The sequence below is a fragment of the Martes martes genome (genome assembly GCF_963455335.1).
Source record: "Martes martes genome assembly, chromosome: 10".
In the NCBI taxonomy this organism is placed as follows: Eukaryota; Metazoa; Chordata; class Mammalia; order Carnivora; family Mustelidae; genus Martes; species Martes martes.
Genome location: NC_137898.1, coordinates 87569946 through 87597563, shown reverse-complemented (window position 1 = coordinate 87597563; position 27618 = coordinate 87569946). Strand labels below are relative to the sequence as shown.

At 42.0% G+C, this 27618-nt stretch overlaps 1 protein-coding gene across 1 annotated transcript in view; it reads right to left on the bottom strand.

Annotated features, from left to right (window-relative positions):
* Window positions 1-1150: 1150 nt before the first annotated feature.
* The window catches only part of NCAPD3 (non-SMC condensin II complex subunit D3), a 75887-nt gene continuing 49419 nt past the window's right edge, over window positions 1151-27618 (bottom strand). Inside the window, exons 20-35 of the mRNA XM_080817829.1 lie at window positions 25786-25893; window positions 23520-23634; window positions 23319-23426; window positions 21558-21796; window positions 20552-20631; window positions 14590-14727; window positions 14155-14288; window positions 13702-13901; window positions 11376-11486; window positions 9332-9469; window positions 8438-8604; window positions 8073-8212; window positions 7110-7187; window positions 1699-1770; window positions 1556-1616; window positions 1151-1465 (exon numbers count right to left, since the gene is read on the bottom strand). Coding sequence (XP_080673955.1) covers window positions 1357-1465; window positions 1556-1616; window positions 1699-1770; window positions 7110-7187; window positions 8073-8212; window positions 8438-8604; window positions 9332-9469; window positions 11376-11486; window positions 13702-13901; window positions 14155-14288; window positions 14590-14727; window positions 20552-20631; window positions 21558-21796; window positions 23319-23426; window positions 23520-23634; window positions 25786-25893 — 1998 coding nt within the window. The 3' untranslated portion in view covers window positions 1151-1356. The remainder of the gene's footprint in view (window positions 1466-1555; window positions 1617-1698; window positions 1771-7109; window positions 7188-8072; window positions 8213-8437; window positions 8605-9331; window positions 9470-11375; window positions 11487-13701; window positions 13902-14154; window positions 14289-14589; window positions 14728-20551; window positions 20632-21557; window positions 21797-23318; window positions 23427-23519; window positions 23635-25785; window positions 25894-27618) is intronic.

Genomic DNA, 27618 nt, shown 5'->3' with positions numbered 1-27618 from the left:
CTTATGTTGAGTTTACCTCATTTTCTTAGCATTTTGTTAGGAAGGTACACTTAAAATGGCACAATCCCAGGTTTCAAAAGAGGCTGCCAGCAATTACCATCTACTTGATTTGGAGATAACTGTCCTTACTCATGAGCAGCTTTGTGACTCTCTCTGCCAATGACATCTCCATGTGTGTCACCGTTCATATATGGGAGGACTGTAGAATAGACACAATGCACAATGACATTCTACCTCTCAAATCCAACTACCACATTTATACTAAAAAAACATATCAACACAGTAACCCTGTAATTGTGCTTCTATAGTACTGGGATTAAAAAGGGAACTGACTGAATTTTTTCCCCAGTCACTCTTGGATAAAACACGAATGTACATGTGTTTTAAGGTTACCTAACGGTATCAGCAGAAGACACCAAGCCCTTCCCCCTTCTTGGGAGCAGTCTTTGTGGACTGTTAACACAAACCAGCATTAGTGCATGCCACACATAGGTGGAACTTTCAGGAGCCAGCCCATGTTTACATTTGAAGATGGATGTGTGCTATTAGGAGGCAGACAGCTTCTGTCAGGGGACAGAAGCAGAGGGACAGATGAGCTGAACCTTAAGGACAAAGGGAGTCATTTCTTTTCCTAAAAGGAAAGTTGGGTTTTATTCTTTTTCTTTCTCTTTCTGTTTTTTTTAAACAACACACATTTATTTCTCACAGTTCTTGAGGCTGGGAGGGTTTTATTATTCTTAAACACTTAATGTGAATCAAAATGACTACCAGTAAAAGCCCTGTTCTAAAAGTAGAATATTCTATTAAATAACCAGAAGGCTATATTTATGCTTACCCTTTATTATTCCATTTTATAAAGCTGTACACTTTAAAAACCTGCAATTTATAAATAAGAATAAAAAAAATAATTACAATGAAAATTTCATCATTAGATAAAGGAAACTACTGTACTATAGGAATTCCGACCATATAACAGAGCCTTCATTTATATAAAAGAAAGCTGATCTGTTGAGTTCCTTAAAGACCAGAATACGCTTTATCAGAATGAACATGATACTTTCAAATGGAGTAAAATTAGAATATTAAATAGCTAAGGCAGTTCTCTATTATATATATATATATATATATATGTTTTTTGTTTTTTGTTTTTACCACATATTACATAAAGAGAAATGTAAAAGGTTGGCCAGCCACACAGATAAACAGAGTGCTGGAGTCACAAAGAAAAAATTCTGGTATCACACAGTAAAAGTCTCCCTCTCCCTGGGAGTGAGGAAGGTGGACTGTGCCTTTCCACAGGCAGGAGACAACATCTCCTTAGAGCTCTTGCCTCCCGGATACTCCTGAATGACTGTTTCAGTTGGCTGTTTTCAGGGGTGTCTTTCTGAGTGACCTCCTGCTAGGGGCTGGGTTATCTTTATTTCTGGCCGGGGACTTCACATTCCACTGCTGAGGCTGTGGCGGCCTAGGGAAAGGAAAGAGACAATCATTCTGGAACTAAAGATAAAACCCTGACACAAACATTTACCTCAAAAGGAACTCTTGGTAAACTTACGGTTTATCAGGAAGCGATAAACATAAAATGTCATTTCCTTGACACTGGGCTTCAATTTTCTCTGAAAGGGAGTCAGACACAAACAAATTCAGATTTCCCAGAACTCAAAAGCGGCTAATACATCTGACAGGAAAGGAACTTGCCTTTGACTGAAGGTGTCCGTGGTGTGCCTATGTAGCTGACTCCTGCTCCAAATGTGACATCATTGATGGTCCCTGGGTAAATACAGGGAAAACAACACCATTAACGAAAAGCCAGTAGGAGACAGACCTACATAAAGTCACCTGCGCAAGGTCAGTCATGGAGCTTCTGCTATAGTTTTACTCAGTCACTTGTATCAATCCATAAGCACTGTCAAATCTAAATCCAGGGGCCCTGTCAGGCCTCAATTTTACCTTTTTGGTAAACTCAAAAGTAAAAAAAAGGTAAAAAAAAAAAAAAAAGTAAAATTTTACCTTTTTGGTAACTCAAATGAAGTTGGAGACTCTCCTCCTGGACACTCATCCCACCGATGGTCTCCTGGCTCCTTCCACCTCTGACTACTCTCTCAGAAGGCTCTGTGGCCCCTGCATTCCCACTGCCCACTGCCCCTGGCTTCTTACCCACCCCACATCTCCAGTTACTGCCAATACACCAGTGACTCCATCCAGCTCTAGCCTCTCTTGGAGTCCTGCATTTCCTACTGTCCCTCACTGTACTCCCTGAAAACACTTGGCCACCTCGTTACCCCCACTTCTCAGCACGTTCTTTCTGAATCTCCTATCAATGGACTGTCCAAGTCAGAAGTGTCAGGCATGAGAGGCTCCCTCTCCACACTTAATCACTAACTGGTTACATTTGCCTTCCTCCTATCTCCTCCTCCTTCCGTTGCCTCCTCTCCTCCTCACTTGATGTCTGCTCCTCTCACCCTGACTTAGCTTAGTGGTCTCCACCCATGGCCTCCTCTTCTTTCGGTCCCCCGCTAGGAGGCAGGGAGCAGAGTGTAGGAACAGACCTGAATCAGACTTGATCTGCATGCTGGCTCAGTGTCTTACTGAATTCCTTTAAAAACTTCAAGTTTCTTTCTTTTTTTTCCTTAAGATTTTATTTGAAACAGAGCAAGATCATAAGTAGGCAGAGAGAGAGGGGGAAGCAGGCTCCCTGCTGAGCAGAAAGCCCGATGTGGGGCTCCATCCTAGGACCCTGAGATCATGACCTGAGCTGAAGGCAGAGGCTTAACCCACTGAGCCACCTAGCTGCTCCAAAACCTCAGGTTTCTTTAGCTCCAAAATGGGAAACAGATGTACTCACCTCAGGGGAGTTGTAGGGATTAAAGAGATTATTTATGTTAAGTCCTTAACAGAGGACTTGGGACAAGGTAAGTGCTGAATAAAGGTTATTACTATTATAATTAGCTGTTATTCCCTATGTCACTAGAGTTAAGTTTAAAGATGTAGTGAGGTGACTGCTCCGCTTAAGGGTCTTGCCAGCTCAGTGTTCTAGGGGAAGGCCTAAAATCCAGCCTCTGTTCGAGCTGGACAGACCCACCTTTGTGTAAGCCGGCCCCCAGCCACCCTTAGGAACCCACTTGCTGCATTCCCACACTACAGGCCACCATGTCCGATCATCACGGTTCTCTTCCTGGCCCTGGTCTGGGCATGCAGTTCTACCTGGAGTGCTTCCCTCATCTCACCTGAGTGCTTCCCTCATCTGACTACCATGCCAGTCCTTTGAGACCTGGGAGGCGATGCCTCTCCCAGGAACTTGCTCCCTACTTTGTGTCCTCTACTGCTATATATGAGCTATCAGCACATTTGTCAGGAATAGAACAAGGCTCAACACCGGCCGCTGATGCCTTCCAAGAACACGTGTGCTATAAACCTTCTCCCCTACACTGTGGTCTTGTTAAGAGTACTGATTAGATCTTTCTAGTCTGTTTTAAAGTCCACAGTGCATCTGCAGTGCTATGAGCCCATGAACAACTTGAGCTACATTAACTGCTAAGAGACCAGTATTTTCATAACGTGTGTTGGAGAGGATGTGGAGAAAGGGGAACCCTCTTACACTGTTGGTGGGAATGCAAGTTGGTGCAGCACTTTGGAAAACAGTGTGGAGATTCCTTAAGAAATTAAAACTAGAGCTTCCCTATGACCCTGCAATTGCACTACTGGGTATTTACCCCAAAGATACAGATGTAGTGAAAAGAAGGGCCACCTGTACCCCAATGTCCATAGCAGCAATGGCCATAGTCACCAAACTGTGGAAAGAACCAAGATGCCCTTCAACGGATGAATGGATAAGGAAGATGTGGTCCATATACACTATGGAGTATTATGCTTCCATTAGAAAGGATGAATACCCAACTTTTGTAACAACATGGATGGGACTGGACAAGATTATGCTGAGTGAAATAAGTCAAGCAGAGAGAGTTAATTATCATATGGTTTCACTTATTTGTGGAGCATAAGAAATAACACAGAGGACATGGGGAGATGGAGAGAAGGGAATTGGGGGAAATTGGAGGGGGAGATGAACCATGAGACTATGGACTCTGAAAAACAATTTGAGGGTTTTGAAGGGGCGGGGGTTGGGAGGTTGGGTATGCCTGGTGGTGGGTATTATGGAGAGTGCATATTGTGTGGAACACTGGGTGTGGTACATAAATAATGAATTCTGGTACGCTGAAAAGAAATTAAAAAAAAAAAAGAGAGAGAGAGATAGAGAGACCAGTATTTTCATCATGCTGCCACTCAAATAGCTCAGTTGTGCTTATTCCTGTTTCTGGGAGGTTTCTCCTTGTGCTGCAGTTCAAACTCCCCTTCCCTACGTATACATTCCTTTTCCGGTTTGGAAGCCTGAGCACATCCAGGCAATAGGTCTCCAAACTTGGCAAAGGCAGCTATTTGGTAGCTCTCAGATCCGCTGTGCACTTTGTAAGGACTTGCAACCAAAGGCAGGAGCATCCCTGCTGCCTGAGTGATAGCAGTAAGAGGGACTTGCTGAACCTGCATGGATTTTCAGTTAAGATCTAGCTCTGAAAAGGACTAATTTACATTTGGCAAAGCCCCTCTGCTCATGCTGAATACCATGGTGTACCAGAACAGTGGAACTGGCTAGCATTTTTCCTCCTACCTTCTTAGAGCTGAGACCACTTCCTGACATTCATCCACTAAGAGTTGTCAATAGAATGTGTATTTATAAACCACAGAGAAAACAGAACTGAGTGTTTTTACATGATCTGATAATTCTCCCAGAAAGGAGAGCTAATAGGAGACCCTTCTTCAAGCATTCCTTCCTGGTTCAGAATAAGGAAAGATGGCCACGAATTTTATATTCAAGAGCCTAGAGAGAGAAAAAGTAGTTGTTGACCTGGGGTCTCCTGACAGTCTTATTTTCAGTGCAAAGACGGCTCCATGCATGCACATTCAAGCAGTATTAATGCAGCATGCCAGGCTTCACAGCTGAGGAACTCAGGCTGCTAGGAAACCAACCAAAGACTGGAATCAGGGACTCCTGGGGATGAACAAAACTAAAATGAGATGCATTCGCCCCATTTCTGCAGCATATGGTTTCTAATGCCAAAATAGAAGCACTCTGAACCAGGAACAAAGAACATACAAAAAATTTGTCTGTTTCAAGGGGTTGAATTTTTCACATATATAATATTACACCTGTTCAATATAGAGGAACCCCAAATTACAGCTTTTAATGACAAAAGCAGTCATGATTCAGTTGTCATCTAAGGAGATGTGGGGTAGGAATTCTGTTCATCTGTTAATCTCCCTTAAAAGGAGGACTTGATGGGTGCCTGGGTGGCTCAGAGGGTTAAGCCTCTGCCTTCGGCTCAGGTCATGATCTCAGGGTCCTAGGATCAAGCCCCGCATCGGGCTCTCTGCTCAGCAGGGAGCCTGCTCCCCCGAACCCTCTCTGCCTGCCTCTCTGCCTATTTGTGATCTCTCTGTCAAATAAATAAATAAAATCTTAAAAAAAAAAAAAAAGAGGACTTGATGGAAATTCTCTACAACCCAGTAAATACTCTAACAGATCACAGCATCACAGGTCATTGAACTGCCCAGCAACTAGCCAGAACACACTAGGTGCTCAATAAATTTGTATGACTGAATATAAAACTAAATGAATGGCTTGCTCCTGGGCTGCACCATAATCAAAGAGAAGAACACCTTAACATGTTCTCATCTTGCAGTCATGCCCGAGAGCAGCATTGTGAGAGCAAAGGCTGTAGAAGGACATAGGAATTGCAATCAGGAGACTTGACTTCAGGTCCCAGCTCTGCCATTTGTCCTATCACTTAACTCATTAACATCTGTTTCACTCCTCCCATGTTCCAGGCACTGTGGCAGGCCCAGTGGGTACAGGGAAGAGTAAGACAGCTTATAAACTGCAAGGACAGGTGAAGCAGTACAGCTGACCCTGAACAACGAGGGAGGTGGAGCTGCCAACCCCACCAACAGTCGAAAATCTGTGTATAACTTTTAACTGCCCCCAAAGTTAACTACCAATAGCCTACTGTTGGCCAGAAGGAAGCCTTACCAGTAATATCAATAGTTGACTAATGCATATTTTGTATGTTATATGCATCACATACTGTATTTTTACAATAAAGTAAGCTGAACAGAAAATGCTATTAAGACAATTTATGGTGCTGCACTGTAAACAATCCGCGCATAAGTGGACCTGTGCAGTTCAAACCCATGCTGTTCAAGGGGTCCCCAATGTCTGGAGGTATGGTGAGTACTGCTGCTGGAGGGTAAAGCAGCGAATACCGGGGAAAGGGAAGCTGTAGATGAGGACATGGTGCATGAATGACCCGTGGCAAGCAAGAGCAGGTGTATGCAGGACTTCGAGAACCCGGCACAGGAGCGCGGGCAGAGGAAGGGGGAGGTTAAGAGGGAAGAGGCAGGAGGCACACTGAGACACGCTGTGGACAGTAAGAAGGTATAAAACAAGGTAACAGGAAAAAATCCTCTATACTTCTAACTCACCTTGACTTTGAAATAATAGGAAATAACAGAAGATTAGAAAAACCACCCAATGGCAGTGAGAAGACAGAGGTTCTTGACACAGCTGGTGGGGGGTCCTCAATAGGCCAATGAACCCAAAGGCTCAGCTTGGCTCTGGAGCTGGCCTCGATGATGTACACGGAGCATGCCAGCATCAACATGTGACAGCTACAAAGCAGGGCTGCCCGAGGCAGGCAGGAGTGCCCAAGTGCTGGCTCTAGAATGGCAAGCACAGCGCTGCCAAGGAAGTTGTGCCTCAGCCTCCCCGTCTGTCAAACAGGGATCCTCAAGGATGGCTGCGAGTTTAACTGAGTTCATGCCTGTGAAGCACTTAGAAGAGCGCTTGACTTACATTCAGCTAGTTCCTGGGCTGTTGAGTTATAAATATCATGAGACACATGTGACAAGGCATCACAATGTTGTTGACCATAAGGAGTGCCTTCATCTAGTACAAGACCTTTCTTTCAAGAGAAGGAGTCTTACTGCAGCTCCCGCAGACACACAGTGGCTGATGAGAGACTTAGCGGAAGCTGGCTTGTCACAGGAGTACTTACTCTCGGGAGTACTGATTGCTCGTTTAGTTACGTGGTCCACAGCTCCACTGGACTCCTGCTCCAGGCTGTAGGAGTTTGCTAGGATAAAACAGGGAAGCTTTAGCTGTCCAAAAAAACCCCCAACATGATTACCAAGATCTATGATAAAGTGAATATCCCAATTAAAGTGTTCTTATAATGAAGTAATTCAGAAAGATATAAAAAAATGATAAACATGAGAAACAATGTCCATTTTCACTAGGATTCAAAGAAAAAGAAATTAAAACCATCACCAATTTTGACCTATAAAGCCTGGCAAAGAAGAAGGGAAATTGTTAGACCAATGTTTCAAAGTAGGAAAAAAGACACCGGTGCACCACTGGCTCCCATCAATGAACAACCACAGGGAATTACAGAAGGCAACCTGACACTAGCAAAGGCTTTAAAAATATCCATGGCCTCTGAGTGCTGGGAATCAATCCTAAAGATTATATACTTTATTGTGACATTACTTCAAAAAATTGAAAAACACCTATATTTCCAAGAAGAGGGTAATAGTAAATAGGTTTCAGTACTTCCACAAGATAGAATGCTACAAAGCCACAGGGAGAAAAGTTAGGAAAGAAAAGTTCATGAGCAAATGTTCACTATTATTGTCAGTATGTGTAGGGAAGTAGATTATAAACCAAAATGCTCACTAAGATTACAACTTTATAAATAAGGCCAAAAGCATGTGCGTGGAGAGTAGAAAGATGGGAAAAATGAACGCTAATGGATGAGTTTTCCACTTCATTCTCTTTTCCAAATCTCTTCTTACCCAGAATCCCAAATGCCCAAAGTTGTTTGCTTTAAAGATAAGAAAACAGAAATCACTCAGAAAAGGATGAGAAGGAGGCCTGTTCTGTATTTTCATCTGTAACCTCACTGTGTCTGAGGTACAAAACCCAGCAGTTCTTTCGGCCCCAGGAGCCACTTGGGGCTTACCACGATTGCACATTTTGTCCAGGCTTTGAGAGCTTAATGGGAATGGCAACACTCCTGTGCTCCGACTCCGGTGCCTGCTATTGGACTCCACAGCTTTCTTGACGGAATTCAGGATTGCGATGGTGCTCAGGGACATGGGCCTGTAGAGGAAAACATGCCACAGACATGCAGAGAGAAGGAAGGTGAAAATGCTGGGAGTCACCACCCTCTGCCTCTCAGGTGCACCCTCAACCACACTCATTGCAAATCTGAAGGAGAGGAGCCTGGAGGAAGTGTTCATGAAACACCCAGTGGGGAAGGCACAGACATCATGGAGAATGTGGTGAGAGGCAGTCTGCCCCATTCCTGATGCACCAGTTCCATACCTGCCTTTGGGTATGAACCTCTTCAATAGCCCAGCCTCAAGGGAAGGAGACAAAGGCGGTGCTTGGTCAGCAGCGGCCCTGGGTGTTGAGGGCTGGGTTGCAGCAGCAGGCACAGTGGCACCTTCCTGGCCAGCAAGAGCTGGCATTACTTCCGAACTTGGGGCAATCTGTCAGAGAACAGAAATAAAGACTATTTACCTACTAAAACTTTTTTTTTTTTTTTTTAATGGAAACTTTACATGCCCTGAGCAAGTCCAGAAGTAATTTATTTTAAAACCACATCAGCCCTGGGCAAGTAGAACTTTCTCTTCAGAAAGTTATGGCAGATGTTATGGCATTAAAGAGAAAAAGGATTAAGTTAGTTTGCCTTCATCAGTTTTTAATGCAGCAGATCTATCTGGATTTCTCAGAGAAGCGAGCACACTTTGTCTGGAAGTGAACAGCAGCTTACTAGAAATACCCCAAGCAACATTTTGTCCTGAACAGGGGCACATGGGGAGCAGGACCACAAACAAACTGAGACACCTAGAGGGATCTCGTTAGCTATGATCACTAGAATCACACATTAAATAACCCAACCACCAGCTTGTTTTTTGGACATTCACACATGGCCACCAAGTATTACTACGATGACTTTCCAGAAAAATTCACGCGGCCTGGCCGTGAGGGAAGGGAAGCCTCTCTGATCAAATAATCTGTGTGACACACGTGGCAAAGGAACACAAAAAGATCCACAACTGGCAACCCAAAAGGTCTTGTTCCAACCAACCTCGGCTCCTATGTGGGTTTCGAGAAGCACTGGGAAAGCTGGCAGTGGAAGGCAGACTGGAGAGGAGGGTCACATGCTACTTGTGCTCTTTGTGTCCCCCTGGCCCTGTAAGCCACCCCACTCACATCTGGTTGTCCCGCCAGCTCCTGCTCCTGTGCTAGCTGCTCGTTGTACTTCTTGATGTCGTATTCAAGTTCTGATGCCAGCTGCTTGTCTAATGCAAAGAAATCCTTTATTTCATCACGGTAATCCTGCATCACCTCCTAAAACAGACCCAGAGGCATCTTTTAGTGTTTTCTTGAATAAATACATAAGCTCTGCAATACAACCTGATAAATATTAACAGGAATAATAAGATGTGTTTTGTTGAGAGCAGACCTATTTCTAGTACATCAACCAACAAGTTAAGTAACATGATGATATTGTCCTGGGAAATGCCAATTGCACTCGTATTGACCACAGAAGCCAGTAAGCATGACTTGAGAGATTAACTATCAGTTCTGATCTCTTAGGGAGCGTCCTATCTAACCACCACTCGACAGGCAGTTTTCCAGGATCCTGATGAGGAAGAAAGAAAACAGCAACACACAATCTGAGCCTCAAGCAGGTCTTACACCAGGGCACAGACCTGCCACTAATAAGCTACCCTCGTCCATTCCTGAAAGTGGGGATGGGGATAGTGATGTAGCTAGGTGATCGGGCTTCGCTCTGGGTCACTACCAGTTTAAAGGCTCCTGTAGTGTCACTGAAGCAGGTCCTTTAGCAATTCAAGTCAGAGGTTAGATGGGCAGGTGATATATGGCACTGTCCTGGCTCTGACAGGACCTCTGAAGCAAGTTACAGGAAGCTGTGCAATCTAAAAGTTGCTCATCTGTCTACACTAGCTTTCTCAGAGGACTGCAACTATAGCTCTAATCCCATCGTTCTGTCTTCCTCTGAAGACAGGACAGAAGAGCTTTCATCATACAAGGCTAAGAACATTCTCAGGCCTTACAGGAGATGCCAGGGACCAGCCTCTTTGCTAAGAGGAAGAAACCATTTCACCTAACAGTATTAGAGGGAGAAGATTTATCGCAGCCCTACCTTCGAGGGAAGTCCTAACAAAAGGCAGGAAATCTATGAATGCTTCTAGGTACCATGAAGAGAGGGCTGCATAGGCTGGGGGAGAGGACGGCTGGAGCTGCTTTCACAGAAGGCTGCCAATGTACGAGCACGGTGCTGCTCAAATAAGGCAACTGTGTGGCCATCCCCTGGGCGTATGCTCAGAAACAGGGGATACTTATTGTTCATAAGCCTTTAAGTAGTTTATTGAGGATCTAAACTCTTTTTTTTCCTCTCAGAGCTTTAAAACAGGGCAATAAAAGCATAAGAATAACTGGAAGTTCTCATTTTGTCCACACAATGAGTCCATCTTTCCTACCTTAACTTCCTTTAGTTTAAAGAACTATTTGAAGAATTTACATTAAATGTAATTTGGTTGTAGCCCTTATTGAAAAAACGTTTTTTAGCATTTCTTGAGGAAGAAAATAGCATAGTATAAACAGAGAAAGGAAAAAAAAAGTTCCATTTAATTCTGATAGAAAAATTTTGCCAGAAAGGTCTGGGGCCTCATTTATGTCTCCATGGCAGTTCTACATATTCTGAGTGCTTAGACCATTTTTCATAGCCTCGGATGCCACCAGTGATGGTGGCCTAGTCTCCATCAGTGCGCCCCCAAACCCACTGTTACTTCCTGATGTGGAGGCAGTGTTAAAGGCAAACATCCCCAAACTGAACACGATGCCCAATTTCACTTTATCCCTCCCCAGAATGACTAAGATGAAGTCTTTGTACTTGACCCCAGTTGAGAAAGCCTTCAAAACTGAATCTCCAAACTGGCATCAAGGACACACAGGCTCAGCACAGTGAGTCAGCCCTTCATAAACTCAACAGCATGAAAAAGGCAAGAACCAGCTTCTGTGGAACCTATGGTCAAACACTCTCTCTGTTCTCCCCAACAGTCAAAGGCCTGTTTGGCTGGTCTAATTCTAAAAAAAATATAAAGCTGGTTTTGTAGCATTCTGAGTTCCTGTGTTCACTGACCAACTACACCACCATAACTGTGACAGATCCTGAGTAATGAGCTAGAGGCAGGAGACAGAGACCACAAAGCACAAGGTCAACCTTTACCCTGAGATAGGTCATGAGTTCCCGCAAAGCTGGGATCTTATTTTTCTCTAGTACGGTCTTCAGGGAGATGATTATTGGAATAATATTTTCTATAAAATTCTTCTTCTGAACCTGTAGTAACACAAACAAAGGCATGTTTCAGATGGATAAAGTACTGAGACAAAGGCTTCTCCACCTAGCTCCTTCTGCATGGCCGAGCTATAGTACTACAAAGGCTTCTTGTTTATCTTTTATTATGATGCTGGGAACTCTAGCACCTTTGTCCTGGAGACTTTATAAGCATTACCTCAAAATACTCAGAAGGCTTTGTGAAGTAGGATGGGGACAAATGCTATTCTTATTTTCTAAACAATAAACAGGAATTAGAAATAGGATGAATAACTTGACAATAAGCTCTAAACCTCTACACAAACCCATCTCGGATCCAGTCAATTCTTCTACTCAGCATCCTCCCTTTGGAATAAAAATGAGTTCACTTCTGGCTACCCAAAAGGGACATTTTGTATTCCTGCTATGAAATGACAAATGGTTGAGAATGTCTAAGCACGAAAGAGTCAGTGTTGTATTTCTCTCTTTTTGTGTGTATAACTTTGCACACATTTAGAAAAGGTTTATGTATTTATATAGTACCTGATTTGACCATGCCTTCATATTCTTACCATGAATCATCACTAACCATAGATATTTTCTAATAAATCTCTTAGAATTAAAAATAATCATAATAGTAGCCAACATATGTAGAAAGATTTATCCTTCTGGATTTGGAAAGTATTCTTTTTCTTCTTATTTAAAGTCACTAGTATATGTTCCTTGCTTGTAAATCACCATTTCTAAAAAGGCTTATCAGTTCCTGAAATAGAAGTTCAATCGGAAGAGAAATAAACACTTTAATAAATATGAGTTTGAGCAGATGGTAAGCATAGGGATAGCCTTAAAATGTGGTTTAAATGCATTCAACTCAATAAATATTATCAAATGCCTTCTTTGTACCAGACACAAAGTTAACCTCTGGGGATGTAAACATGAAGCCAAGAATTCTTGCCTTCAAGCTACTTCCAGACCAGGCTATGTGCTATGATGTATGACATGGTGTGACAAGTGGCAGGATGGTGAGCAACTTACAAAAGAGGGATGCCTACACAGACAGGTGAATCTTTTGAAAAGATGTAGGAATTTGGCAGCAGGAAATGAGGACAGGGTGGGAGAGGCCCTGCAGGCGGGCAGACAGTGTGCAAAGGCAAACAGCAGGCGCACACACCTCCCACCTGAGGAACCAACAGGGACCTGGAATGGAGGGGTCAGGGAGGGGAGCATGGAAACGGGAGGCACAGGGGCAGTATGGACACCCAAGAGTTCCATGTGCCTGGGAGAATAATAAGGATTTTATTCAGAAGATGATGGGAAGCCACCAAACTACAGACTAAAGGTAGCAGTGGTGAGGTATAAATTATATGCAATAAAATTTACTCATGTTAAGTGAACAGTTTGACGCATCTGACAACAGTATAGAGTGAGTAACCAATACCACAATCTGCGTAATCACCCGTAATCCATCACTCTGAAAGTTCCCTGCTGCCCTCTGCAGCCAATCTTCCTCTAGTCTCTTTTAAGCAGGAGAATAAAAAAAATCAAATTTGTCCTTAAGAAAAACTGCTGGGGCAGCAAGGTGGTACACAGCCTGAACCACAGGGTGTTGAGTGAGGAAACCACCAGGAACGGCATCAGTTTAAATAAGTGAAGAATGGGTGAGAGAGATGGGTTTGTGAGATAAAATGGACAGCATCTAGGGACACGCTGGATGGCATCAAGGTCTATTTCTTTAGGGTCCAAAGCTTTCAGGACTCAAGTGGGAAATACAACCTAGTGATCGAGGCTAGTTTAAGAACTGGACCCTGGTGAGGACTATGGCAATTAAGTGCCATTCTAAATTAGTCTGATCCCAATTTGGATACTCTGGCCAAAGGAAGCATGCACTTGGCATGCCAGACTCCAGACTGGGGTGGTACTGGGTTACAACTTGGTAGATAATGGTTTGCTTCCCCACAATAAAGACAGTGAGAGAAGAGACAAAGAGGAAGAAGAAAAGAGGAGTGACTCAGTTTTGACAGAGGAAGTCTGAGATGCCTGTGGCACATCCAAGCAGACAAATGGGATGGGCTCAGGCCATGAGAGAAGGTGGAGCTAGAAACAGAGGCAGAATCATCATCACTAGGGTAAGTGTTAAGGCCATGGGTGAGAACAAAAGTGAGGCAGATCACCAGGACTCAAGGGGTGGACGGAGGAACACAGGAGTATAACCAGGCCCATTTACGGAATGACAACTCACTTGAGAGATGAGCCTCTTCTGAGCCTCCTGCATGACTGCACTGGCCAAGGCTGTGTCATCTTCTTCTAAAAGGAGGTCCTTATCTGTTTTAGATCTCATGGCCAAAAGCTTGATCTCCTTTGAGCTGAGGACCTCAAATGTATCTGAGAGCAATTCACTGGCTTCCATGTCTAGGGGCAGGATGCCATCAGCAAAGGATGCTGAGAAAAGAGCATAAAAGATCAGCTTCTGAGAAATAGTCTAGCCCCAGGGGGGAAGGGTATCCCACAGAGCTAGGAGGGCCCATCTTGGCTTCGAGTGGGGGTCTGCATGGGCACAGCTGATGTCAAAGAAGGAAAAAAACGGGGTCTTCCCATAATATCAGGGTCTCATTTGCTACAGATCTGCTGAGCCATTAGCCACAAGGCATTTCATTTTTAAATATACATTTTATCCCAAACACATCAGGCCTACCCAAAATACTAAGACAGATTTTAGAAGTGATATTGAATCGCTGTTCATCTGTGAAGTGTTCCAGAAGAAATTTGTAGATTTTCATTCGTTTCTGCTTATTTGTCTTTCCCTTCAGTGAAAACAGCCGCTTCTCTCTATGGTGAAACAGGACAATTTTACCACATCACATGGACAAGGGTACAATTTCAACAGCAGTTTGCAGCATCCTAAAAGTTGTCTACCCAAGGTGTAAGTACACACATCAGAGGACTGTGCTTCCTGGAGGCACTTCCCTCAGGACACTATGACAGGGCAAACTGTCTCGGGTCACTTTACCCAGAGAGGGCAGGCCCGTCACACAGAGTGCTGGGGCCGGGGTCTGTGCCTCATCACTTGTACAAAGCAGCTGCCCACCTCCCACTGTTTTGCCTAGCCCTTCCAGAGAGCGCCACTGACCTCTCTGACTGGGGAAACTTGTTATACTTCTCATGCTTCTCGTAGTTATTGAAGTGGAAGATACACTCAATGAAGTGCTGGAAGAACATGATAGGGTTCCTCTTCAGTAACAGGTGAGCCAGGCAAAACTCCCCAAAACTATAGAGAAGAGGAGAGAAAAGAGAAAGAAAGAGACCCAATTCCTGTTTGCAGACAGCCTCTAAAATTACACCAAAAACACAGGTGCCGGGGGAAGCTATGAATAAGGGAAAGGGATAAGAAATCTATCCCAATACACAGCTTCATTCAGACCAAAAGCAAGATACAAATTTAGCTTCTTTTGTCTGTCCTCGCTCAAGAGCATAAAGGCTTTTTCTACCTGGATTCCTTTCAAAATTCTAACAAGGTGTTATTATTCAGCTATATTTCAAATGCAGGAAAACAACATACCGACCCCAAACTGCTCTTCAAGTAGAATTCTGTGGTCCTTATAGCTGATGCAACAACAAACCACCACCTGAAAATGAACACTTGGCTTCCCCCACTTCAACTTGAGGTGTGTTGTCCACAATAATGAACAAAAACCAACTTTCATAATTGGGACTTCATCAAGAACTGGGATTAGTTATAAGAGCTTCAAAGTTCGGGTCAGCACAGACAGTGAAGCACTTTCACTGAGCCTTGGACCCATCAGCAAGTCCCAGGCACTCTCCTTTCTTCTGCGGTCCCAAACCTAGAAGAGGCGTCTGACATGCACATACCAGGCTACCCAATAAGACACAGATGTCACCAACACTGTGCCGATCTGAATGGCAAAACACTAGTGGTTTCCAAAGCTAAATGTATATGGACAAAAGCGAACTACAGGCCCTAGACAATTTATCTAGTAGGGGAGAGAAAGCCAAGGCACGAGCGTTTGTTCAGGGGTCAGCACGGGGTGGTGCAGGGCTGGTTCTGATCCATTCATACTGTCTAGACCAATGTTTTAATTTCATTTCAGAGTTAAATCCAATTTCCACCTACACAGGGGCACCAGACAGCTCTCAAGGAGGGAGGAGAAATGATGAGGATAACCCAAAGTGATTCTTGGCTTTGGGAGCACAGGACTTGCGGGAGAGTCACCTTCCCCTAACGGTCCTCCTGAGGCTAATACTAAAAGCACTTTGTATTCCAAGAATACACATTGATTATGACTCAGAGAAGGTAGTTCTGGAAACGTGACTGAAGTAAACCTAGGAAAAACCTCCACTGCAAACAGCGGCACTCTGACCACTTCTCTAGGAGATAAGGGAGCAGCCTAACACAAAACCAACAAAACTCTATTTCGTAAAGGGAATTCCCTTAGGAGAAGTTCATATAAGGTCAGCTAGATGCCCCTGCTGATCTAGGAGCAATCGGTATGTTCTACACAAACTGCTGTTTTGTAGACCTGGCTGAAGGGCAAATAAGGTCACAGCATCAGGTGAAGTTCTTTCTAAACAAGGGTTACTCTGGTAAGCTATCTGTGACCAAGAGTGGAGAAAATCATTAAGTAAACAAAAACCATTTCCCTAGAAACAAGACTTTACCTCCCTTTATTACAGTTAACCTACAATGGCATAGCAGTTCTTACAACTACCTGCCTTTTCTCCTCGTATCTGAAATCATTCATGTCAAAATAAGATTAGACAGAATCCAGTACCCTTCTGCAAGAAGAGGGGTTACTGTGAGCTTCAATTTGTGAGCTTGGACTTGATCTCCAATGTTCATCTACTCAGAATTTAGGTCAAGAATACATACCAGTAAAGGTAACTGAGGGGCAAGATACTGCAGTCTACTCCCTAGTCAGTAACTGGCTTAACCAAGTATACAGATATATCCAAGAGTAACAAATTATGCAAAGGATTCACATGCTCAGGGCTGGAAGCAGAGTTAAAGGGTTTTGCATCATGAGAAGCCAGAAACCACAGTCAATGGGTAACATTCAGCACTCGTCTTGCTATTACATTTACTGGGACTAAAAGGCCACATTTCAGCCTTACACTTACCGATCTTTCTAGCTTGATAAACTGTGGAAGAGAAAGAATTTGGGATTTTTTTTTTTGTCAGCTGAAAAGTTAAAATAAATGAACAGTCTAAGGAATGTTTCCTGGAGCATTCCTTTTAGAGTGGCAGAGGACAACACTTTTCAGGTACTTAAAACAGAAAACTTTGACACTTCCAAAGACACCTTCCTAAGAACTCAACTTCCTTTCCCACCTCTTCTCATCCCTCAGGACAACTGAAAGGAACGGGACAATTAAAAGGAACCGTACATAATCACACCACCAATTCAGGGATATTGTCTAGACATTTTACACAGCATTAATTACATTACACAGAAAACAAAAAGACGACCAGCTAAATCTGAGTCATAATAATCTTTTACAAAACGGTTGTTACTCTCTTACTAAGAATCCAAATCCAGGTTTCGAACAGCCTGGGAGGAAAGGAGGGCTTGATTCCTCCACCTGGCCCACATAACAGTACGTAGCCTCCTCTACTGAGGATGTGGCTAACTTTTGTCCCTCGCTGCTTGGTAACTGCTTCGTAGTTTTCTCCATTCCAAATCCCAACAACACTTCTGTGGTCTGAATGTTTGTGTCCCCACCAACCCCATTCCTATGTTGAGAACCTAGCCCCTAAGGAAACAGTATTAGAAGACTGGGCCTTTGGGATTACTGAATGAGATTAGTGTCCTTATAAAAGATGCCTGGAAAGATCCCTTGTCCCTTCTGCCATGTGAAGACACAACGAGTAGCCTGCTATCTGGAAGACGACCTTCATTCACCAGAACCCAATCATGCTGGCGACCTGGTTTCAGACTTCTAACTTCTAAACTGTAAGAAAGAAATTTCTGTTGTTTATAAGCTACTCAGTCTGTGGTCTTTTTTTAAAAAAATATTTTATTTATTTGACAGAAAAAGAGAGACCACAGCAGGGGGAGCAGCAGGCAGAGGGAGAGAAAGAAACAGGCTTCCTGGTGAGCAGGGAGCCTGATGTGGGGCTTGATCCCAGGACGCTGGGATCACAACCAAGCTGAAGGCAGATGCCTAACAGACTGAGCCACCTAGGTACCCCCAGTATTTTGCTATAGTTGCCTGAATGGACTTAGACAATTTCTCAGAGAATCTTCAATGTCCATACAGATAACCTCAGTTAACCCCTAACTTTCTATTTTTCTGATTTCATCAACTCTAGTGACCCTCCCATGCATGTTGTATGTAGCTACTCTGCAGCCCCATCCTGAACCATGTCACTACATCCAGAACACCCACTTCTGATGTAAGATAATCTACTTCATGACCACACACACCTATCCTTCCAGCTTTCTGACACCCCCTCTTCCCATCTCACTTCTTCTACAACTTCACTAACCCCTTGACATGCTCAATTACTTCCTCTTCTTCCAACCAGTCCGTCTTCACTTTTTTTACTGACTCAATGACTACTATCTTAGTCACTCTCTTGCCTTGAACCTCTCTGGCCCTGCCTTGTGACACTTCTGTGGCATTTCCCCAGTTAAGCCCAAACAACCCACTTTTTACCTATCACCTCGTGACTGCTGTACTACAAGGACACCACCTAGTGGGCAGAGGGAATCTTTTTTTCTTTCCACTGCAGACAGGAGGTTTTATTGATGTTAATGGTCATAGGAAAGGCTCCCCAGGAGGGTGCTGAGTCAGTCAGCGGATGCACAAGGCCAGGGCACATATGGGGGAGGTTAGGGCACATTCATCTTCTCAGGATTCTGTGGCTCCTTCTTTGGGGAAGGGGGAGAGCATCTTGAGGGAGGAGCAATTCAAAGAGAGCAAGGGAGAGGTTAGGCACAGTTGAGAGCTCCTAACCTGAGAGAAGGCAACACAATAGGCAGCAACATCTGTGTGGAAAGCTGGATACATCATACATCAAACAATTCTGCAGACCCTAAACTTTAGTGGGTATATATGACCAATTAAAAATGTCACTCAAATTTGCTCATGCAAGAATCTCCAGGAAATCCACCTAGGCCAGAAATAAATGCATCAGGCTGTGCCACTATAGTCTTTAGAAGACTGTATTAGCAGACATGTATGGAAAAATTAATGTGTTTCTGCAAGCAGATAGGCCTGACCTAAAAATAAGGGAGCAGACTAATTTAAATTACAGTTAATAAAGGTAATCATTAGCTTATCAAAGCTGAAAATCAGGGCCCACATTTAAGCCACATGGTTTAAACAAACACAGAATATGGAGATACAATGGAAAGATTTAAAAGGAAAGTATCAGAATACTGCATTGATAATCTTACTATAGTGTAAATACCTATCTATCCTTCTTTTTTTTTTTTTTTAAGATTTTATTTATTTACTTGACAGACAGAGATCACAAGTAGGCAGAGAGGCAGGCAGAAAGAGAGGGGGAAGCAGTCTTCCCGCTGAGCAGAGAGCCCGATGCGGGGCTCGATCCCAGGACCCTGGGATCATGACCTGAGCCGAAGGCAGAGGCTTTAACCCACTGAGCCACCCAGGCGCCCCCCTATCTATCCTTCTAATTTCTTTCTGATTAATGCTCTGATCACTTTTTTTTTTTTTTAAGATTTCATTTACTCATTTGACCGAGAAAAAGAGAGAGCACAAGCAGGGGGAGCAACAGGCAGAGGGAGAAGCAGCTCCCCACTGAGCAGGGAGCCCAGTGTGGGGCTCAAGTCCAGGACCCTGAGATCATGACCTGAGCCAAGGTAGCTCTTTAACCAACTGAGCCACTCAGGTACCCCTCTGATCACCTCTACAATGGGTTCTGTGTATGTTACATACTGACCAATGCTCTTGTTCACATACATGAAACGAGGCTGAGAAAAGGGAGTAAACCTAGAAGGGTAGGTCTCACCTCCCCGGCTCATCACATGAAAGCCTCTCAACACTTCTAATTACAGTTGCCTCTGGGCTATACATTGTAGAGAGGAGAGAGCCAGGACAGCCAGTCTTATGGTAGCACAGTAAAGGTAAGAGGGCATTACATCGTTATTTTGGTCCTTTCTCAGTTATATAAACAAAGAAAAAGTAATAGTCTCAGCTTTTTATTTCTGACTCTAGATAGCATTAATTAGAATGTTAACCTTCTACTAGTTTATTATGTGAAATATTCCTCCTTGGAAAATTATACCCAAAGAAAACCGAACAGAAATTCTTCCATGGAAGTCAGAGTAAATCACTGCTGACCATATTTAGAACCATTATTATAAGCTATTTATAGCTAATGAACTCTATAAAGACCTGTTCCCAACTGTGGTAGCTTTTGCCATGGCATTCAACATTCTATTTCCCAATTGTAGAACTGCTCCAAAAAGAATTATTCATGCAACATAATCAAGGTTAACAAATTCTATTAAGATCATTCCTCAACCTCCTGAAAACAAATCCTCAAAAACACAGAACGATAGGAATTAACAAATGGCAAAGCAATTCCCTTCCTTTCCAATTCTAAAGAAACACCCATTTCCAAGAAGCCTTGTAATTTGTATACTCTCATTTCACATGCGTGATTATCTTAAAATTCCTAGAATATCTTCCTTACAAGTTCTGTACTTTTAAGAAAGCATGAACTCTATCAAAATTGGCATTTTATTGACCCAGAAATCAACATAGTTAAGTCAACAGTTAATGGCTACAATTCCATATAATTTACTATGACAAACTCATATATTGCTCTTCGTTACTCCTTTAGGGAGAGTCAACAATGTTAGCAAGTGTAGTCAGTGCTGAGATTATTTAACGGTCAAATTGGATGAGGGATTTTTTTTTTTTAACATATGTAAAATAAAGCTTTGTTATATAGCTTACAAATCTGCTAATTCTCTGGCAACTGCCAAAAGCTCACTAAATTCTAAATAACTCAGCTCTAAACCAATTTTAAAGAAAAGAGCTAATATATACCAGAAATTCGGTAAATCATTCAGTTTTCTGACATGTGAGTAAAGAGTTACCTGGCAATGTCCGGGTGTGAATCTATTAGAGTGCTGACAAACCTGAAGAACAGAGAGCCCTTCCATTTCACAAATTCTTCCTGTATAAAGAGAAACTAGCTTATTTAAGGATGAATTTTAATATGCAAATCCTAAATTCAGTCATAAAACCAACTGTTAACTTTCTTTTGTTTAACATCACACCTGTCAGCTACTTAGTCTGTCTGTGGCACATTAGCACAGTCTGTTAGCACTCACTTCCCGACCATCTTGAAAGCATGTGTATTTGTTAATCACAAAGAGAAGTGGAGGGATATTTGGGTAGAACAGCATCATATCTACTCTATTAGGAAAATGACTCAAAGCACATAGCTTTAAAAGGGAGAGTGCCAATGGTGCCTTCGTCAGGTATCTAACCATATAAAAAATTAAGTATATAGAATATACAAGAATAGACATACATCTTAGTTAAATGCCTTCCTTTTAAAGATCAATTATTATTTCTCCTTCACTTTAGGCTAAACATATGTTCTTGATAGCAAGAAAAATATTGAGTGCTCTGTTCACTAAGTTTAGAGTTCACTAAGTTCTTTTGCATACTAAAATGTCTCATTAGACTCTCAGAGCAACTCTGAGATAGCCAAGGCAAATATTATCCTCATTTCACAAAAGAAGTTATGTCGAGAAACACTGACTTGTTCAAAGTCAAGGAGAATGACAGAATCGGAACTAGAAGTACTCATCCACTGAGTGTGTTCTTCTCTACATGGAATTTATTCACAAAAATGAAACCTCACACTGGTTGACAGGATATCTGAACAAACACCCAAAATAAACATTAGGAAGTAACGATCTGTTTAAAAGCCTGTACAGAACATCAGAAGAGTGATATTTTAAACTAGAGACAAGGCTGATTATTTTTGGATTCTACTACAGAGCAACACATTTCCTATGTTACTCAAATATTCCCTGAAACCAGAAGCAATAGTGGAAGGAAAAATATGACAGGTCCTGTTCTTAGACATACCTGCAAGAGATTGGTAAGCAAAATGAGTGTTTGCTTTCGGATGAATGGATTTGAATCCTTCAGACAAATGGAGATATTGGGAATGTACTTGTCCACCATGACAGTGTACCGGATACAAAGATCACACATGACGATGACGACATTGTTGCGAACAGCCACATCATCACACACTTCCAGCTCTCGCACAAGGGCCGGGATGCTCTTCTTTGCAAGATCCTCATGCTGTAAGCACAACTTACCTGTCACAGAAGAGATTAAGATGTCTTAACTCTAATCCTACGCCTACACTTTCTCCAGATATAGCTTGCTAAAATATATATTTTACTTGGTCAAAGTTAAAATATCATGCCAACAATCATAAACAAAAGGTCAAAGGCAGGCACACTCATACTACTAAATATAAGGAAGTTCAAAACACCTAAAATAATATCCCTCTATCCCTTCCAGGGTTTTATGAGACATAGACTAAGAGATGTTCCTTCATTGGAGTAAAACTATTCTCCTTTTAAAGTCAACATATGAATTTCAGAATTATCTACTCATCTGGAAAATGACCAATAAAATCTAAAAGATGATACATTTTATTTTGATTATACACATATTCCAGTGAAGCCAAAAAGTTTAATAATGAATTTGAAATCTGAATTAGGTAAATAGGAAAGAATGATCACCTCATTTTTTTTTTTTTTTAAATTTGACAGACAGAGATCACAAGTAGACAGAGAGGCAGGCAGAGAGAGAGGAGGAAGCAGGCTCCTCGCGGAGCAGAGAGCCCGATGCAGGGCTCGATCCCAGGACCCCAGGATCATGACCTGAGCCGAAGGCAGAGGCTTTAACCCTCTGAGCCACCCAGGCGCCCCTGACCACCTCATTTTATTTCTTGTTCGTGGTTAGGAGAAGGAAAGCTGTAAATGAGTTTCGTTTGTATATTTTTTTAAAGATTTTGTTTTTTTATTTGAGAGAAAGAGCACAGGCAGGCAGAGGGAAAGACGGGAAGCAGACTCCCTGCTGAATGGGGAGGGCTCGATCCCAGGACCCTGAGATCACGACCTGGCCAAACTCAGGAGCTTAACTGACTATACTACCCAGGTGCCCCTGTTTGTATTTTTTTTTGCAGCCCAGAGAATGTTTTGCTCTTATTCACAATTCTTCGATTTCTGAAAAATAACCATTATTACAAAAAGAATTCATAAATCTTATCCAGCATAAAATAAACAAGCATACTAAAACAAAATTTAAATCACAGCATAGAGGTCAGTCTTTTTGAGATTCACAACAATTTGAGTCCATAGGGAAATATGTTTATTAATTGGCTCATCTGCCAGTCCTGGTAGGTATCAAATAAACTATTTCCTTTTATGAACTGAACTGCAAATTTATTTTTTCATTCCCAGAAATCAGTGTAGTACCCGGCATACAGTTCCAGATGAACAGACTTCGTGGTGCCACATTATGAGTATTAAAAAAACAAAAACAAAAACAGGAACAGGTATAATTATAATAAATTAACATAAAAACCAAAAGCTCCCTATAGGGAGTGTCTTGAATCTGACTGTCTTGGGCAGCTGCCAACCGAGGGCTCTCATTATCAGCTCTCTGGTATGCCTCTGAGATGGGAGCTCCTATCAAATTCACAAGAGTTACAGTAAATACGAGTGTAGCATATGTAATACATTACTAAGGCTGCCTTATTTAGGACAAAAAGCTACTCATGGAACTAGACTGCACAAGCAATACTTTCCCCATGTTATTCTTGCTTACCCAAGGTAATGATGGCATGTGCTCTAATCACGGAAGGCATGACACAGCTTCTGACTGGGGAAAGTGGCTGAAAGACTGGGGCTTCACTGCTACCTTGAGAAGATGTTGCTACAAGGAAGGAAAAGAGGGCTTATTTATAGTATCTCAGGGGCTAACCCTGTCTTAAGACAGCCATGCAGAAGATAATTTCAAGTGCCTTACGATGATCTGTATCAACAGAAGACGCTAGAATGGACTGAATCAGAAGGAATGCTCGCTTCTCCACTCGGGCTGGACAAAGCTGGGCTATATCTCCTAAGGTAAAAATGTACTTCACCTGCAAAAAGAATTGGTTTTGCAGTAAAAATAAGGCAAAAGAAAAATTAACTGTAACTCAAGACATGTCAATATTTTTTTGTACCCCAAATTAACTATTTTTTTTCCACAGAAACATACAGCCACTGTAAAAATTCAGTCACTAAATGGTAAAATCACCCAACCTTTTTTGTATATATATATACATATACACATATATATAAAACATATATTATATATGTATAATAAATGTTTAATGACTATATAAGTATGTTAAGAACTATTGATACCATCATAAATTACTTCACTACTAGCAAATATTTACACTATTTCTAATCCTTTACTATTATTTGCTTTCCTTCTGAAGAATACCTTTGTACCTTTAAACACTGTTTTACTTCCTTAGAAGTAATCCAGAGTTAAAGGGCATAAAACTGTTTTACATTTTAAAACATATTTCCAAACTGTCTGCCTGACTGGTTTACTATTTAGACTCCTATCAAAAACTTGTATCTTCTGTCTTCCTCACAGCTGCTGTGTTTATGAAAAACATTCAACTTGATAGTTAATAAAACTGCTTTTTTTTGATCCTAAAAATGCAGGGGTGAGGCTAAATAGTAAAATGTAAAAGGTTCGGGCGCCTGGGTGGCTCAGTGGGTTAAAGCCTCTGCCTTCGGCTCAGGTCATGATCCCAGGGTCCTGGGATCGAGCCCCACATCGGGCTTTCTGCTCAGCAGGGAGCCTGCTTCCCTTCCTCTCCCTCTGCCTGCCTCTCTGCCTACTTATGATCTCTGTCAAATAAATAAGTAAAATCTTAAAAAAAATGTAAAAGGTTTATTCTTATTTTTTTTAAGATTTACTTACTTATTTTAGAGAAAGTGTGTGTGCAAGCAGGGCAAGGGACAGAGGGAGAGAGAGAATGTTAAGCAGACTCTGCCCAGAGCAGAGCTCAAGGTGGGGCTTAATCTCATGACCCTGAGATCACGATCTGAACCAAAATCAAAAGTATGTATATTTAAAAAATGCTGAACATAAACATCTTAGTGATTAAAGGAATATTTCAATTCTATTTAAAGAAGAGTGATGTAAACAATATGGTACAGGGCAAAATATCTCCATATATATTTTGACTGAAAGGAAGACTTTGATGACATATTTAATAGTTGGAAAAAAATTCACTGGTCATAATAAGCATTTTTCTTAGTTTGGGCAGTGACTGCTCAGACAAATTAGAGGCAGGAGACCCCCTAGAAACCCTGGGACAGGGCCATATTACACAGCAAAGCCCTCTGAACTGAAATGTCTGGATTCCTAATGATATTATTTTTATTACTAAAGTTATATATTAATACCTCAGTACAAATGGTCTCTTCTCACAAATCTAAACATGGTCTTCAGTCTCTAGGTACAAGTGTGAGGTGGCAAAGAGGAGAGCTCAGAGGAGAGGTGCTCTACTAATTTTCAAATAGATGAGAAAAATGGCCAATTCTGGTGAAATGCTGGCCTCTACTGAAGGGCATCAAAAAGTTTTCTTTACTGAGTGTCAGATGTTGGCAGTCAGAATTACTACAGCATGTTTTGTTGATGGTCAGCCACTCAAATCAGGAAACTGGCTCCACATTTACTGGTCCACAGAAATTAACAGCACCAACACAATTTCTAAAGCAGGGTGCCATGTCATACAGTCTTCCTGCTCCAAGGTTATTTGTATTTTCAATTTTTAAACATTCCACTGTATTACAGACAAGGCTTCAGAACTGCTCAGCACTATTCCCTAGTTCTTACAGTCTGATACTCAAACAGCTTAGCAGACACATTATAATTTAAATACACACCAAACAAATAAGCCAAAAGAACAAAGAGCATACTCCCTTTATTACTTTTTTACCTTATTATTTCAGTGCATACTGTGTTTTCCCTGTTGGATCAGGTACCTCACAGGCTCTAGCTGGATGAAGCATATCCCATCCAGTTTTCCCCCAGATAATAAGTACATGAGAGAAAAATGAAGAGGCCACCAACACAAAAATTCTTCTAAAAAAAAGTAAGTAAGGTCTAGGCTCAGAAAATCCTTTTCTTGCTAATAGCATTAGAAATGCACATTAGAAAGTCATCTTTAGAAAATCCCAACCAATGTAAAGGAAAGGAATGTCTGAGAAAAGTAATTACTTACAAATAGGTCTTCATCCATATTCCCGGGTCCACTTTGCTTCAGAACTATGTCAGAGAGTGACTGCACACAGGTGGAGAGGATATCTCCACATACCTGTTTCAGTAGTTCCTGTGGCAAGTCAAAGGTAATCTCTGAAGGATTCCATATATCTACAAGACTATCCATGAAACAATTTTCTCAGAAGAAACTCTATGGTCTTCAAAGGCATAAACCATGAGAAGTCCTAGCCATCATGCTTTCGAATCTTTGCTCTTTTTAGCAATCTGGCTAGAAGAACTAAGCAGAATTCACAAAGAACAGTATATATATAGATAGATAAATAGATAGATAGATAAATGTACAGTATATATGTATATATAGATATATATATAGACATCTCTATATATATCTCATAGGTGTGTGTATAAACACATATGATATGCACACCCACCTTTCCATGTGTCCTTTAAGAGCAAAAAGCAAATATCTGGGAAGATCTAGTGCCCTGATAAGAAATCTATAATAGTGGTGCTCTTCCATTAATAGAGAAAAACACTGGGAACCTGGGTGGTTCAGTTGGTTAAGCAACTACCTTCAGCTGAGGTCATGATCCTGGAGTCCCAGGATCAAGTTCCGCATCGGGCTCCCTGCTTGGTGGAGAGTCTGCTTCTCCCTCTGACCCTACCCCCTCTCATGCTCTCTCTCTCACTCTCTCTCAATAAACTCTTTTAAAAAAATAGAAAAAAACATCACAATTCTTCTAGCATATGTAGATGGCAAATTAACTTCTATAACAAATAGTATACTTTAAAAAACATAGAATAAAAAAGAACAGTTGTTATTATTTTGAATGTATTCATTAAAGACAAGTTTCCCATCTCTTGTTAGTTAAAATAACCTCAAGTGGTCGCCATCTCTAGTATACAACACTTCCACGCCAGCTGAGAGAGCTCAGTCACATTCTGTAGCTCTTTGACTACATTTTCTCTAGGAGGCCAGTCCCCAAACACCTAAGTTTAGCTAAGAGGCTCCACTCCAAGATTTCCATGTTATCCTATGCACGTTTCAGTTTTAGGAATGATTATATTACTATTATTATTTTTTAAAGATTTTTATTTATTTGACAGAGAGCAAGTGGGGGTCAGGAGTAGACAGAGGGAGAGGAAGAGGGAGGAACAGACCCTGCACTGAGTGCAGAGCCCAAGCTGGAGCTTGATCCCACAGCCCTGAGATCGTGACCTGAAATGAAATCAAAAGTTGGGACGCTCACTGACTGAGCCACCCAGCAGCCCCAGAAATGATTATAGTACATGTTGAAATCACCTGTTTCCATGTGCATTTTCCCTGTTATGTTGTGGGTGCCTTAGAAAGGGATTCTGTTTTAACCACCACCCCAGGGCCCAGCAGCACTACCACAAAACGGTACTCAATGTTTACCATACTGCAGCCACTATGACTGTGATCCAAATGTTTTTTAGTTTGACGTGGCCTAAAACATTTCAAAATGACTGTCTTATTACTGTTTAGGAATTACTGTACTTATTTTAATAGATTGCACAGCCTGGGCTATAATGTTGTCCAAGAGAACTTCTGAAATCTGTATGCTCTATCCTGGCAAGAAGACAAAGGTCAACTTGTGTGAGACCTCAAGCCTAGAACTGGGCTGGATAGTTGGACTAGAACTTCTGTAATCACAGAATCTGGGAGAGAACCGTTATGTCCATCTAATCCTGGGATTCTCTCCACATAGGGAGGGACTCATGTCAAGTTGTCCAGCTTCTCTCTGAACACATCCAACGACTTAGGATGTATTCTGAGGCAAGTCCCTCTGTTTTAGGCAGACCTTAGTATGTT